This window comes from Eubalaena glacialis, chromosome 15 (assembly GCF_028564815.1).
Source record: "Eubalaena glacialis isolate mEubGla1 chromosome 15, mEubGla1.1.hap2.+ XY, whole genome shotgun sequence".
Lineage (NCBI taxonomy): Eukaryota > Metazoa > Chordata > Mammalia > Artiodactyla > Balaenidae > Eubalaena > Eubalaena glacialis.
This window is the reverse complement of record NC_083730.1, coordinates 75157524-75171690: the sequence shown is the minus strand read 5'-3', so window position 1 is coordinate 75171690 and position 14167 is coordinate 75157524. Positions and strand designations below refer to the sequence as shown.

General features: G+C 51.8%; 1 protein-coding gene across 1 annotated transcript in view; it reads right to left on the bottom strand.

The window, feature by feature from the left end:
* Positions 1–4900: 4900 nt before the first annotated feature.
* ACACB (acetyl-CoA carboxylase beta) overlaps positions 4901–14167 on the bottom strand; it is a 136485-nt gene continuing 127218 nt past the window's right edge. Inside the window, exons 46-53 of the mRNA XM_061169893.1 lie at positions 12532–12628; positions 10976–11111; positions 9794–9971; positions 8069–8181; positions 6976–7130; positions 6096–6266; positions 5867–6003; positions 4901–5144 (exon numbers count right to left, since the gene is read on the bottom strand). Of these exons, the coding sequence (XP_061025876.1) occupies positions 5018–5144; positions 5867–6003; positions 6096–6266; positions 6976–7130; positions 8069–8181; positions 9794–9971; positions 10976–11111; positions 12532–12628 (1114 nt within the window). The 3' untranslated portion in view covers positions 4901–5017. The remainder of the gene's footprint in view (positions 5145–5866; positions 6004–6095; positions 6267–6975; positions 7131–8068; positions 8182–9793; positions 9972–10975; positions 11112–12531; positions 12629–14167) is intronic.

Here is a 14167-nt window from a genome sequence, read left to right as displayed (position 1 = left end):
CTGATGCCAGGTTCCCATTGTGCCAGACGCTGGGAGGACTTTGTCATTATTGGTAAAATTAGCCTGGCCGCCGGTCACCATCCCACGGTGCCAGGCTCTGGATGGGCATTCGCTCAGGCAGTGATGTGAACCCCGCTTACTGTTCAGAAGGCGAGGCTCAGAGAGGTTGGGTAGGACTCGGGGTCCAGGGAAGAGGCAGGACTGAGTCCGTGTGTGCCAGGTCCAGAGCCAGAGCTCAGCAGCACTCCCCGGAGCTGGCCCTTGGTGCCCGCCTGGGGTCAGAGAAGGCAGCAAGGTGGGAGGAGGGGGCACCCTTTTCAGCACCAGGCCCTGCGCCAGTCACTGCTGTAAATTAGCTCATTCCATCCTCGCTACGACCCTAAGAGGCGTGTCTTACTAGTTATTACACCCATTTTGCAGACGGAGAAACTGAGGCTCAGAGGACTAACGGAGGTGACTTGCCATCCAAGATAACAGCAAAAGGGCATATTAATTAGGAGTTGGTTGAACTCTTAAGCCCACCCAGGAAGGGGCTTGCAGCCTCACTGGGGAGACCAGATTCACACACATGCAACGATTAGCAAGTAGGGAAGGTAGGGGATGATGGGGCTGTGGGTGGTATCGGGAAGTGCTGAATGGGGCCCCACCTCAGTGGAGAACAGGCAGGCGGCAGGGAGGGGGTGCCTGCAGCAGCCCTGGGCTGCCTTTCTCTCCCCAGCACCCCTCTTCCTCAGCTTGGCTCCAGGGTGGCCCTGTGACTCAGGACTGACCAGTAAGAGCATCACAACCCCTGGGCATCCCCGGTGACTGACTGGGGGGCAAGTGACTCAGGCCATATTGGTCACAGCCAATAAGCATCACCTGGGGGCTTTGTAGAAGCTCTGAGACACAGGGGTGCCCTCCTCCTGGGGTGCTAAGCTGGAAGGATGGAGCCTGAGTGGCTGGATCACCATGTGGAGAGGGCTGGGGAGCCCTTTCTTGAGTCACATCCATTCCTTACCACAGGCAAGTGGGGCCAGGTATGTACAGAGTCAGGGCAAAAATGCCAAGGCCAGAGGGTCACGGGCTCTGGGCAAGAGCCCCAGTCACAGCCAGAACCCCACCTGTGCAGGGACCACGCTGACGCCAGAAGAAAGCATAGAGGAGAGACGGAGGAATGAGGCTTAGTTGAGGGTTTCTCTGCAGTTGGCCAACTAACCGGAGAAACATACTCATTGCCACCCTTTGAGGGCCTGCCATGTGCATCGTGGAGTTAAACGCTGCTCCGGCAGCATCTCCCTGAAACAGCACAACCAGACACCCAGCCAGTGGGATGGTCCCATTTCCCAGATGAGAAAACTGAGTCTCAGATCATGATCATGCAGCTTTTCTTCCTCCGCCACAAGAAATCACCCACAGTCTAACAACAAAAAGACAAATAACACCGGCTTACGAGCAGAGGGGGCTTACTCCATGCTACAATGTGCACTATGACACAGTGTACCTTATTTTTCCCTCCTACTCCCCATGGTGTAAAGCTGTCATCCCCTGTGGTGGGCAGAACAATGGCCCCCAAAGGCAGCCACATCCTAATCCCCAGCACCTGTGACTTTATGCTACGTGGCAAAGGGAATTAAGGTAGCAGATGGAATTAATGTTGCTCATCAGCTACCCTTAAGCTGGGAGAGCATCCTGGATTATCCAGGTGGGCCCAATGTAATCACAGGCTCAAAGTAGAAGAGGGAAGTCAATGTCAAGCTCTGAAGATGGAACGAGGCCTCTAGAAGCTTCAAAAGGCAAGAAAACAGATTCTCCCTTAGAGCTTCTAGAAGGACTGCAGCCTTGCCAGCACCCTGATTTTAACCCAGCGAGACCTATTTCGGATTCCTGACCTCCAGAACTGTAAGAGAATAAATTTGTGTTGTTTTTAAGCCACTGAGTTTGTGCTAATTGTTACAGCAGCCGTAGAAAACAAACACACCCCCATTTTACAGAAGAGGAAACGGAGGCTCAGAGAGGCCGAGTAGCTTACCTGTGATTAGCAAGGGGTAGAGATGGGATTCCGATGACACTCTGCTTCCCCACAGTCAATCGTCAGTCTCAGAGGGCTCAGTGAACACTGTCTACTTGCTGGTTTAAAAAGGAGCCAAAACTCTGAGGTTACGCTGCTGGGATTTAACCCTGGGTCTGCAGATCTCCTGGCCCCTTCCACGGCACCATACTGCCTGGTGTAGTGTTTGCTCCTGAAGGGCAGCTGATGGAGGTTAGGGGAAGGATAAAAGGTCAGAAGTAGGAGATGAGGTGGTGCCTCTGGACAATGCTGGTTGTACCGACGCCGTTCTTCCTCTGGGTACAGATGCTGAACCTTCCATCTCCAGAGTCACAGCCCCCTGAGTCCAGGGGTAGCAGGACAAAGACCAAATTGGCAGCTGAAACATGGGAAACTTCATTGGCGGAAGGAAGGGAGGCAGGGCAACCAGGGGAGGAGCAGCTGAGTGGGCGGCGGAAGCGGAAGGCAGAGGAATTGGGAATTTAAAGGCTCGCTGGTGGGGTCTGTACATCCCGCCCGTGATGTTTGAGGGATGCAAGGAAAAAGGTTCAGTGTCTTTTGAGTTAAAATGACTTCTAGGCTCCACCCAATAGGATGGCTACCATAAAAAAACAACAAACAGAAAACAACACGTGTTAATGAGGATGTGAACACATCAGAACCCTCACGCAGTGATGGTGGGAATGTAAAATGGTGTAGCCCCAAGGAAAACGGTGACTGTTCCTCAAACACTTACATACAGATTTGCCATATGACCCAGCAATTCCCCTCTGGGAATATACCCAAAAGAAAAGAAGTGAAAGTAGAGACTCGAACAGATATTTGCCATCCATGTTCATAGCAGCACTATTCACAGCAGCCCGAGTGTCCATCGATGGATGATGGATAAACAAAATGTGATCTATATATATGATGGAGTTATTATTCAACCTCAAAAAGGAAGGAAATTCTGACACCTGCTACAGCATAAATGAACCTTGAGTACACTATACTGAATGAAATAAGCTGGTCACAAAAAGACAAATACTGTATGATTCTACTTATATGAGGTACCTAGAATAGCTACGTTCAGAGAGACAGAAAGTAGACAGGATTGTGGCATCCACCTCAAAAGCTCATGGGATTGCACGGGACGAGGCCAGGTGCCAGTGGCCGTCACCCTGAGCATTCAGTTTAGACCCGGGCTGCCCACCCAGGCCTCTGTCCACACTCAGTGGTCTGATCCTTTCTCCCTTCCCTGGAGGCGCCTGTGCTGAGTCTCTCGAGGGAAGAAAGTCAACCCCGTCAGGGAAAGTCTGTTCAGCTGCCGGCAGACAGCAGCTTGTGTCCATGTTTGAAACTGAGCTGCAAGGATGAAGTGGTCCCCCGCTCCCTGGTGGCCTTCGGGAGGGGAAGTCAAATCAAAGCTTTGTCCTCCTGAGATGGGGGCTTGCACAAGATCTCAGTGGTTGTCGGAGGATGGAGAGCGATTCCCCAGTGAGGCGGCCTGCTTTCTCTGGTCCAAATAAGCCAAGGCCAAAGTGCTTCCTTCAAAAAATTATTCATTCCACATATTTCCTGGCAGGTTCCTCCGCCCACTGTTCCTGGGTAGCAGCTAGTCATCTACTTATCATCCCTCCCAAACCAGCAGGGCCTCCCCCGCCACAGAAAGCATTCAGTTCCCAAAGCAGTATGGACTCTTCCCTGCCCCCTCCAGTCTCAGGATGCGACAATGGCCAATTTATCTTTCTCCCACCCCTCACTGCACCCACACCACCTTCATCGGCCAGAGCTGTCACTGGCCGATGGCCTCAGACATCCTCCAGCATCCCAGCTTGTAGGGGCTTCCCCGGGCAACCTTGCTGGCCTCCAAGTTGGACAGGTGTAATGTTTGGTGTCCTCAAACTGCCCATCACAGCAGTGGAGGGTGGCCAACTCCCTCCCATCACTGGCACCCAGGGACAGATGGACGGGGCCAGAAGGATCGCAGGTCCTGACGCTGTGTGGCCTTCAGAGCTGGGTACTGGCGGATGCATTGCGAAGCCCTCCCTGAGTGAATCAGTGCGGTCCTTGTGGTCCAGTCCTCGGGAATCAACAGCTCTGTCCGTCAGGGCCAGATCCCACCAACGGACATTGAGGCAAGAGGCGAAAGAGTGAAGGTGACCCGAAGGGCCCTCCAAGGCAGGTGATGGCAATCACAGCGGTGACACCTGTGAGCAAGCTGGGCTTCGAGTTTGGAGAAGGCTTTCCTTCTCTTCTTTGTCCTCCCAACCTGGGCTGGAGGATGCATGCCTCTTCATGCACCCTCCAGGACATGGGAGGGCTCGTCCTCTCCTCCTCGGAGGGAAGGGGCAGGCAGAGGGCTGTGAATCACATAAAAGAAGTCTCCCAATGCCCTTGAACCTACGGCTATGCAATTCTCTGCTAATGAGAGAACTAAGCCTGGTAATGGGACGTTGCTAGTGATTCACTACTAGGGGCCACGTGGGGAACAAAATACCATTTTACACTCTTAATAAAAAATCATTCATACCCTTTCCTGGGTGACTCAACAGGATCCGAATAAGCATCATTACAAAAATAGGTTTTCTCTTGTCTTGTCTCTATTTTTCTTTCTTTATTATGCTGCTGTGAGATGCTTACATCATGAGCTGGTCTCAGAGTAAAAATAATAAGATTCCATGCTCTGATAGAGCCTAAAAAGAACACCTGGATCCCACAAAGCAGGCAAAGTGGCTGGAAACTGGGGTGTTTGGGTTCAATTCAATTCAGTGACGCAGCAAAATGTCTTAAGAGACAAAAAACAGACTTCCCAACAATGCAGAGGAGGTGATTTCTGCTTGGAAGGGGGCACTTCTGAGCCTTTTATTGAAACAGGAGTGACTTGGGGGTCAGCAGCCTTGCAGCAGTTTTAAAAAGCAGTCCCAAGGTGCAGGCGAGGGCCTGCAGTCAGCAGATCAGTGTGGTTTTTCCTGCCCGTGGACCTGCAAGTGACCGGGAGGACCGGGGTCAGGTGGAGGCCGGGCTGTCCATGGTGGACAGGAGGTGAATGATCTGGGCCCGCTCGGCCGGGCTGATGTGCTGGCATATGTACACCAGGGAGTCCACGGCCACCTCGGGGTTTTCTTGAACCAGGCTGCATGGGAGGAGAGGGAAGGGCGAGATCATTCCTGCCACTGAGTTCAATGGGCCCTACGGCAGCCCCAGATCCCTGTGCAGGGCCCCTTCCCATTCCTGGGGGGGGGCAACCAACCACCCAGAGCTCCCAACACTTTTCCTGCTGTGGTCACTGTCAGGGTGACGGTCCTTTGGGGCAGGAGGGAAGCAGAACCACCTCAAGGAACAACAGTGGAATCTCCTGGTCATAAGCTGTGTGACCCAAGACACAACACTCCCCCTGAACCTCAGCTTCATCCCCCAAATGGGGTCCCATGTGCTCTGCCACCTACCCCATGGGGATGCAGGGAGCCAACCCTCCAGAAAGGCTGATACAGAGTGGGAGCCAGCAGCCTGAGGCCTAGGAATTCGGAATGTGGGTTCTCTAACCAAACACGCTCTGGCTGTGACCTTGGACCAGGCCCCCTGTATATTCCAACAAGGACCATGAACTAAAATCATTGCACAACCTCCTGATAGCATCCCTAGGACTCTGTGCTGGGAGATCTGGCTTGGGGGAGTGGCGGCCTCTTTGCCAGGGGGGCTGGGCCGTGGACCCCGACACCAAGGCTGAGACCGGGGACCGTGAGATGCGGTGGATTCGAGCGGCCCCTCTGTGGGCAGGCGGCAGCACACGAGTTCCGGCTCCGGTGCTCGCTGACAAGTCCAAGAGGTGGGTGGGCAGGCGCGGCGGCCACTCACCCTTGGATGGTCTTGAGGACAGAGTCTCGCTTCAAGTACGCGATGTTCTCGCGGACGGTGGGGCGCAGCCCCTCCCCCGCCTGCCAGTGCTGCTCCAGCCACCGCACCGCCGTCCGGTTGTCGTCCCATAGGTAGGCCTGGAGAGGCGGCAGAGGCTGCGTCAGGGCGGGGCTCCCCCTCGGGCCCCCCTTGGCCCCCGCCAGCCCACCTATCTCTGCCCCAGGCCCACCTTGACGGCCCCCTCCGTCTCCACGAACCAGCGGCGCAGCATGGACTGGGCGTGCACGTGGCTGAGCTCGCTGCAGGCCCGCAGGACCTCCTGCTTGACCTGGTCCTCCAGCAGCAGGCGGCGCAGGCGCCAGTACAGGAAGCTGCGGGCGGTCTTCCAATCCAGGACGTCCTGCGGACAAGCCCCAGGCCTGAGCCCCCAGAAACGGTGGGGCGGGGGGACTCGGGAGGCTGCTGGGGCCCGGCCCTGTGCTGGGGGAGGCTCTGGGACCATTCCCATTTTACAGGCCGGGAAACTGAGGCTTGGGGAGGCGGCAGAGGCAGGACACTGCCAGGCCTCTAGGCTGCCTCTCCTGGGGAACAAACCTGGCGCCCACCTCCACCTCCAGACACAGAACACGGGCTCACCAGAGGTACGGAGGGCTTAGGCGAGGTAGGAAGGAGCACGGGACGCAGGGGTAGCAGGACTGGGGATGTCCTCGTGGAGACAGGGCAATAGGGCGGGGTTGTGACGGTCAGTGGTGGGTGAATGCAGGGTGGGAACAATGGTTCCCAAACCTGGACCAGCAGTTCTAAACACACACAGAGGTTAGACTGGTGGTTCCCAAACTTGGCTACCTATTGGAATCTCTTGGGGATCTGAAAAAAAAAATACTGATGCCTGGCATCTCCCCACTCCCACCACCCATATTCTGATTTAATTGGTCTGGAGAGCCACCTAGGCACTAGGATTTTTATTTTTTTTTAAGCTCCCTAGGGGATTCTAACGTGTGGCATTTGACTCATCCCAAAGCCCTGAGCCCAAATATCCTCTGTGTGTTGGAAACCAGGTGACCTTAGGATAGGCCATTCACGCCGACCCTAGAGCTGCAGGCTCTTACAGAGATGGCACCCTTCTCCAACATCCTGCTGGGCTTGTCGTGGAGGTCGGCGAACTGCACCGCCACCTGGTGGTAGATGGGCAGCAGCAGGTCCTCCCGGGCCTTCAGCTGGCCCTCCAGCTCCTTGCGGTCCTTGTCGGAGAGCTCAGACATTCCTGCAGGCAAGGGCAAGAACCAGGGTATGCAAGACAGGCCTCAGCTTTAACTCTGATAATGCCCAGAAGTCAAGTCGCTTGTGCAGTCTCAAAAATGCACCCAGAGTTGCAAGACAGCATTCAACACGCAACTTCAAATTTATCCCCTTTTATCAGGCCCACTGTGCTTACAGGACACTATCAGTTACCATTTTTAATATATATGGTAAAATCTAATAAGGGAATATTATAAACAAGTCTATGCCAATTCGATAATTTAGATGAAATAGAAATATTCCTTGAAATATACAAACTATGAAAGCTCACCTAAGAGGAAACAGATTAAACTGAACATTCCTATATATAATAAAGAAGTTGAATTTGTAGTTAGAAACCTGCTATCAAAGATTTAAAGACATAGTGCCAATTCAAACTCAGAAAATAGGAGGAAACACTTCTCAACTCGCCCTGTGATATCAGCATTACCCTGATACCAAATCAAAGAAATTATACACCCATCATCACCATCATCATAAATCTTGTGAATTTATGGTGACACAGATCAGTTATAAAGACATTGACACCTAACATGGACTTTTAAAGAGAATTACACCTAAAGTTACAAGTGAAACAAAGTTATCACTCAAACAAAAATATGTCTGATGGAAAAATTCTAAAGGGTAATTTTGCTACCAAAATTCTAATGTTTCTTATTGGCTCGAAATACTTCAATTATTATATCTTACGTGTGCCGAGAAATACACTCACTAAGGCATAGTGTATATTTTTTAATGTTAAAGGAGTTGATACACCGTATGTGAACATTTAAAATATCTCATAATTTTTGTTGCTGTGTTTTGGTATGTCTTCACTATTTTTAACATACCAGGAACCTCCAGCAATGAGCGGGCTGAGCCTCTCTTGACCTCTGAGAAGTGATTCATTTCAGACCCACTCACCTAGCTGTTCCACGAGCTTCTTGTAAATTGGGTCGATTCTTCTCATGGTCTTTACCAGATCTTTCTTCCGGTACTTAATCTCCACTGTTCCCTCTGGCTCCAGAACACTCGCTCTGAAAAAAACAGCAGCAGGGGGGTGGTGTATGAGGTGTCCCCCAGCAAGCGACAGCCAGAGGACACGGCAGGGGGAGGCAAGACAGCCAGGAAATCTGGTGTCAGTCCTCTGCTCTTTCATTGACTCACTGTGTGACCTTGGGCAAGTCACTTCCCCTCTCTGGTCATCTGCTTCTATATCCATAGAATGAAGAACTAAACCAGCTTTTAAAATAAAGTGTTCTGGGACTTCCCTGGCGGTCCAGCGGTTCACACTCTGTGCTTCCACTGCAGGGGGCACGGGTTTGATTCCTGGTCGGGGAACTAAGATCTCACATGCCTCATGGTGAGGCCAAAAAGTAAAAAATGGGATGGAATGGAATGGACTATGCTGAACTCTGGAAGGCCCTTTCAGCTCCAAGAGTGTATGACTTTCTCCAGAACAACATAAGTCTCGAGCTCTTCAGCCACAGTCCTTTCTGGCCTTCCTAATCTCTGCTCTCCTAGGGCCAGGGTACTGTTTCTGATCTCCTTAAAGCCCACAAAGGCACACTGAGGGATCCAAGGTATGAGTGACCTTCTCATTCCCAACTCTCTCACTCACCCCTCAGTCTCCCCCTGCCCCCTTTTCTTTTGATAGCTTGGAAACCCTGAGCAATACTATATGTAGCTCTGAGCTTCCTGGTGGCCAGAGTGAAAAGTTAATGATGACCCCATTCAAGGCTGTTCTCGTCCTGAGTCTTCTTGGAGGGTGACCTCAGCAGCCTTCCATGAAGGTCTAGGGCCACTGAAGGCAGGGCAGGTTTGGCTCATTTGCACCATATCACAATGCCTAACCCACCGCCTGAGACATAGGAGGTACCCAATAAATATTCATTGGATTAAGGAATGAATAAGGGAATAGACACAGGAAGAAGGTGCCTATCTATATTTTGGGCAGAACTACTCTTGAAGCCTTTAGAGTCTACACAGCATTTGGCATAGTCTTCATTTTGAAGGCACTCAAACACTGAGTTGCAAGTATTATTGTCATTATCCTTTCTGTAAGAGTTCCTGGGATGAATTCCTGATTTAAAAAAAAAAAAAAAAGTGCCAAGAAGGTTTCTCTCCCCTGAAGAACTGGTATCCTCTCATGCAAGTATTCATTCAGTCATTTGTTTGGCTAGTATTTCCCAAGCACCCACTAGGAGTCAGGCACTGTACTGGGCCCTGGGTTATAAAACTGAAAAAAACCCAGTCTCTACAGGAGAGCTTTGGGAGAGACTCAGAGTCTAGTAAGAACTAGATGACTGGTCATATTTCCCCTTTCATCCTGGCTGCCAGGAAGCTCAGATGCTTTGGGTCTTTCTTAATTTAATTGCAAACCTCCTTGGGAAGCAGGTGAGTATAAGTGATGAAAGAAGAGACAACAATTCCTCCACCACTTCTGGGCTCCAGCCACTAATTCTACTGAGAAAATCCAGTCGCACACTGGATGCTAGTTTCAGATTGGTAAAACTGGAGGCTCTCTGTCCCTTCAGAAACTCAGAACACCCCTGCGATCCTCAAGCCAGTGGCTCAAAGGTGACGGGGCCTGAGGACTGGGAGTGAGAACAAGAAAAGGCTAAGGTGGGTTGGGGGTGGCGCATTCACCTGCTCTCTTTGTCCGCGTATATTTCTATGCACAGTGGGTTGATGGAGATGTCCATGACCGCCCAGGAGCCTCCCCGGAGCTCCGCGCAGGGCGGGATGTAGATCAGGACAGGTTGTTTGTACTTCCGGAGGCCATCCACGATGTAGGCTCCAAACTTCAGCACCTGGTCGTACATGTCTGAAAAGCAAGGCAGACACCCGGTGAGGTGACTGCAGGTCCCAGTCTTCGCTGTCCTGGGGGGGTCTGGGAGAGCGTGGTCAGCTGGGAGGCTGTACAGCGCTACGGAAAGACTCTCACTGGGCCGAGAGGCAGGAACCGGCCCAGGCACAGATTGCTCCCTAAGTGCCCACGGGACCTTGGACAGGTCCCCCTCCCTTCCTGGGCCTCAGTGTCCGCACCTGGAAAAGGAGGCACAGAACGATTTCTAAGATTCCTTCCAGCTCTGACTCTGAGATGCACCCAGCCTGTCCCACTATTCCCAGAACAGAACCCTCCCCAACAATAACACAGGCCCTCCCCTCCTGTCCACAGGCAGATGGTCCTTATTTTCTACCAAGAGGCGTCCATCCAGTACCAGGCACCCTACATGGTAACAACAGCACCATGACAAAATCCACCATAATCACACTGATAGTAAACACCACGTGCCAGTGATGGGCTCAGCGAGTCCTCACCTTGGCCCTTGAGTTGGTCCTATTCTTACTCCCCTCACAGAGGAGGGAAACTGCGGCTCGGAGCAGTCACCCACCCAGCAAGGATTCAGACCAGGTCCGCCGGCCCCCGTCCGGCTCTTTCCTCAACAGCCCACTGATAGTCACTGTATCTTGAAATGCGCTTGGTGGCTTAAAAAGCACTTGCGTGACTGTCAGGTCACTGATGCTCACAGCAGCCCCTGAGGAGGGCAGGCGTCTTCTCCCCATCTTACCAAGTGGGGATGTGACAGCCCAGGTCACTGGGCAGCTTCCCGGGGCCGCCCCTGCCTCCCCTGCCACTCCTGGTGTGACCGTGACCTCCAGCAAGTCACACCAGGCACCCTCAGTTCCTCAACTGTAAAACGGGCGGCGTTACCTGAATGGCTCAGGGTTGGGGGGAGCTGAGCTAAGATGATGATGAGACCCCGAGGGGGCTGTCCTGAGTGCTGACCCCGAGGCTTCAGGGCACCCACAAGAAGGCCACTTTACCTTTCATGCCACCGGAGAACCCCCTCCAGTTGGCAAAGATCATGAGGGGCAACTTCTCCCGGTTGAAATCCTGGATGGCCTGGGCTGTCTTGTAGGCCGAGTCTGGGAACCACACCTGGCCTGCCTGCTGGATTATCTGGAACACAGAGTGGCCTGGGTCCGATTCCTCTGTGCAAGGGCAGCCCCGGAACACAGGACGGCCGCCCACACTTCACCCCGGAGGACAGGCAGTCTGATCCGAGTTGGCACCAAGGCTGGAGCCAGGGCTCATGGGGAAGGCCCAAAGCTCGTCTGTAACCCTCAGACACGTGACCCTCACGCTGCAGCCCAGGGAGGTTCCTATTGCCCACTGACAGGTGCCAAGCTAGTAGAGGCCACTCTGAGTGGGGTCCGAGGACCCGCCCTCTGACTTCTGAACTCCTCCCAGTATGCGGTGTGGCCCACCCTAGAAATAGCAACAGCAATGGGGGCTGGAGGTGGGAGGGATTCCTAGGGACCCGTCATCCTCTGAGGAAGACAGTGCAGAGCACCATGCATCCCACAGAGAGTGCTGAAGCCCCCCCAGGGCCAAAGACTCCTCTGAGTCTCTGAGCTGGAAAGACAGACGTGTGACCACTTAGGACCCACTCTTGTCAGCTGAGCCAGCCAAAACAGCAGCCCCAGCAAAACTACCATGAGATGGCACCTCACACCTGTCAGAATGGCTATCATCAAGAAGTCTACAATAACAAATGTTGGTGAGGATGTGGACAAGAGAACCCTCGTACAATGTTGGTGAGGATGTGGACAAGAGAACCCTCGTACAATGCTGGTGGGAATGTTAATTGGTGCAGCTACTCTGGAAAACAGTAAGGAGGTTTCTCAAAAAGCTAAAAATAGAACTACCATACAGTCTGGCACTTCTACTCCTGGGTATATATCCAAAGAAAACAAAAACACTAATTTGAAAAGATACACGCACCCCAATGTTCATAGCAGCACTATTTACAATAGCCAAGACATGGAAGGAACCCAAGTGCCCATCAACAGATGAATGGATAAAGAAGATGTGGTATATACATACAATGGAATACTACTCAACCATTAAAAAGAATGAAATTCTGACATTTGCAGCAATGTGGATGGACCTAGAGAATATTATACTTAGTGAAATAAGTCAGAGAGAGAAAGACAAACACAGGATGATATCACTTATATGTAGAATGTAAAAAATAATACAGATGAACATATACACAAAACAGAAACTGGCTCACAGATAGAAAACAAACTAGTGGTTACCAAAGGTGAAAGGGAAGGCAGGAGGGGCATATTAGGGGGATGGGATTAAGAGATACAAACTGCAATGTATAAAATAGATAAGCAACAAGGATCTATTGTATAGCACAGGGAACTATAGCCATTATCTTGTAATAACTTTTAACGGAGCAAAATCTGTAAAAAGGCTGAATCACTGTGCTGTACACCTGAAATGAATATGATAATGTAAGTAAACTACACTTCAATTAAAAAAAAAAAAAAAACACGAAAATAGCAGCCCCAGCTCCCTGGCCCCTAACCTTGGCCTCGGAATCCAGGTTGGCAGGGTCTGCGGGCACAGCCAACTCCACTGTCCGTGTCTCTGCAGCAATCACTCCGACGGGGATCCCCCCCAGCCTGCAAGGTGGAGCACAGGGGAACTGGGGCGCTGGGCAGCATCCCAGGCAGATTTGGGGACCGATGAGTCCAGCCAGCCCAAGCTGATATTCTACACGTGATATTCTACAGGCATATGGGCTGGGTCCTGGGTGGCCGGGATGAGGGCGTACAGAGGAGAGTGCTGTTTTCAGTCTGGCAGGTTATTCTACGGGAAGGCAAAGCAGCAGCCCCAAAGCAGTGAAAAGCCTCACAAACTAGCAGGCTGGCAAGGTCCTTTGGGTGCCCTTGTTGGGGCAACAGCGGCCATGGTTGGGGGGAGGGTCAGGCCAGTGCAAGGACGGGAGCAGCACCGTCCACTAGAACTTTCCGTGATGATGGCCACGTTCTCTGCCTGACCAGTGTGGCAGCCGCGAGCGACACGTGACCACTGAGCATTTGGAATGCGGCGGGGACAGCGGAGGAACTGAATGTGTGTCGTGCTTTCACTGTAACTCATCTGAATTTGAACTGTCACGTGTGGCCAGCAGCTACCACGGTGGACAGCGTGGGTCCAGACACCACGTCACATCTGGAAAAGGGCTGAGGGATGCTGAGCCTGAAGGAGCTTCAGTCACCGGGAGTCCGTGGCATCGGTATCCATCACCGCTGACCACTGGCTGCCCCCAGCCACATGCGGCACTTAATTACTCTCATTTACACTCCCAACAGTTGTATGAGGCAGGTTTGGGGAGAGCAGTCTTCAAATAAAGAGCTTCCTTATGGAGGGAGGAGTAGATTTCATCTCATGTTTAAAAAACATATTAAAAAAAAATAAAACACTTACGGAGAAGCAGCTAAGTTCCAATACTAGGCTTAGTATTTTCGTAGTTATTGCAGGGAGGTAAATAATAATAACAATAATGACAGTGATGGTAGCTGCTACCACCTGTGGAGTGGTTATGATTTTTTTTAAAGCTTTTTATTTATTTTTTAATTTTTTGGCCGCGTTGTGTGGCATGCGGGATCTTAGTTCCCTGACCAGGGAGCAAACCTGCGCCCCCTGCAGTGGAAGCGTGGAGTCTTAACCACTCGACCACCAGGGAACTCCCTGTTTATATTTTAAGTGCCTAACATATGTTATCTCTTCTAATCATCACAACTTTGTGGTGGGGGAGGTGTCGAATTATTACCCCCATTTTACAGATGAGGATGTAAAGGCCCAGAGAGGGTGAATGACAGAGCTCAGGTCCAACTCCAGAACCTGGACTTGAAGCAACTACATCGTGTCAGGAATCTGAGTGGTAAATTATGAGGATGCTGCTTTGGGCTCCATATAAAGAGGAACTTTTGGGCAGCTGGAGTGATCCAAAAAGATAAGGGCTACACCACTGAGGAATGAGAGGCTCAGCTTTCAAAGCATTCAAGCATTTAAGCCTTCTGCCAGCTATGGTCTACAACAGGGGTTCCTGCCTGTGGCCCTCCTGAAATGGGAATTCACAGTTCTGACTGTCTGTGCAGTTTCCGGGGGGAGTACCAGGGCCACCTTCTGATTCCCAAAGGGGTCCATGGCCCCCCTGG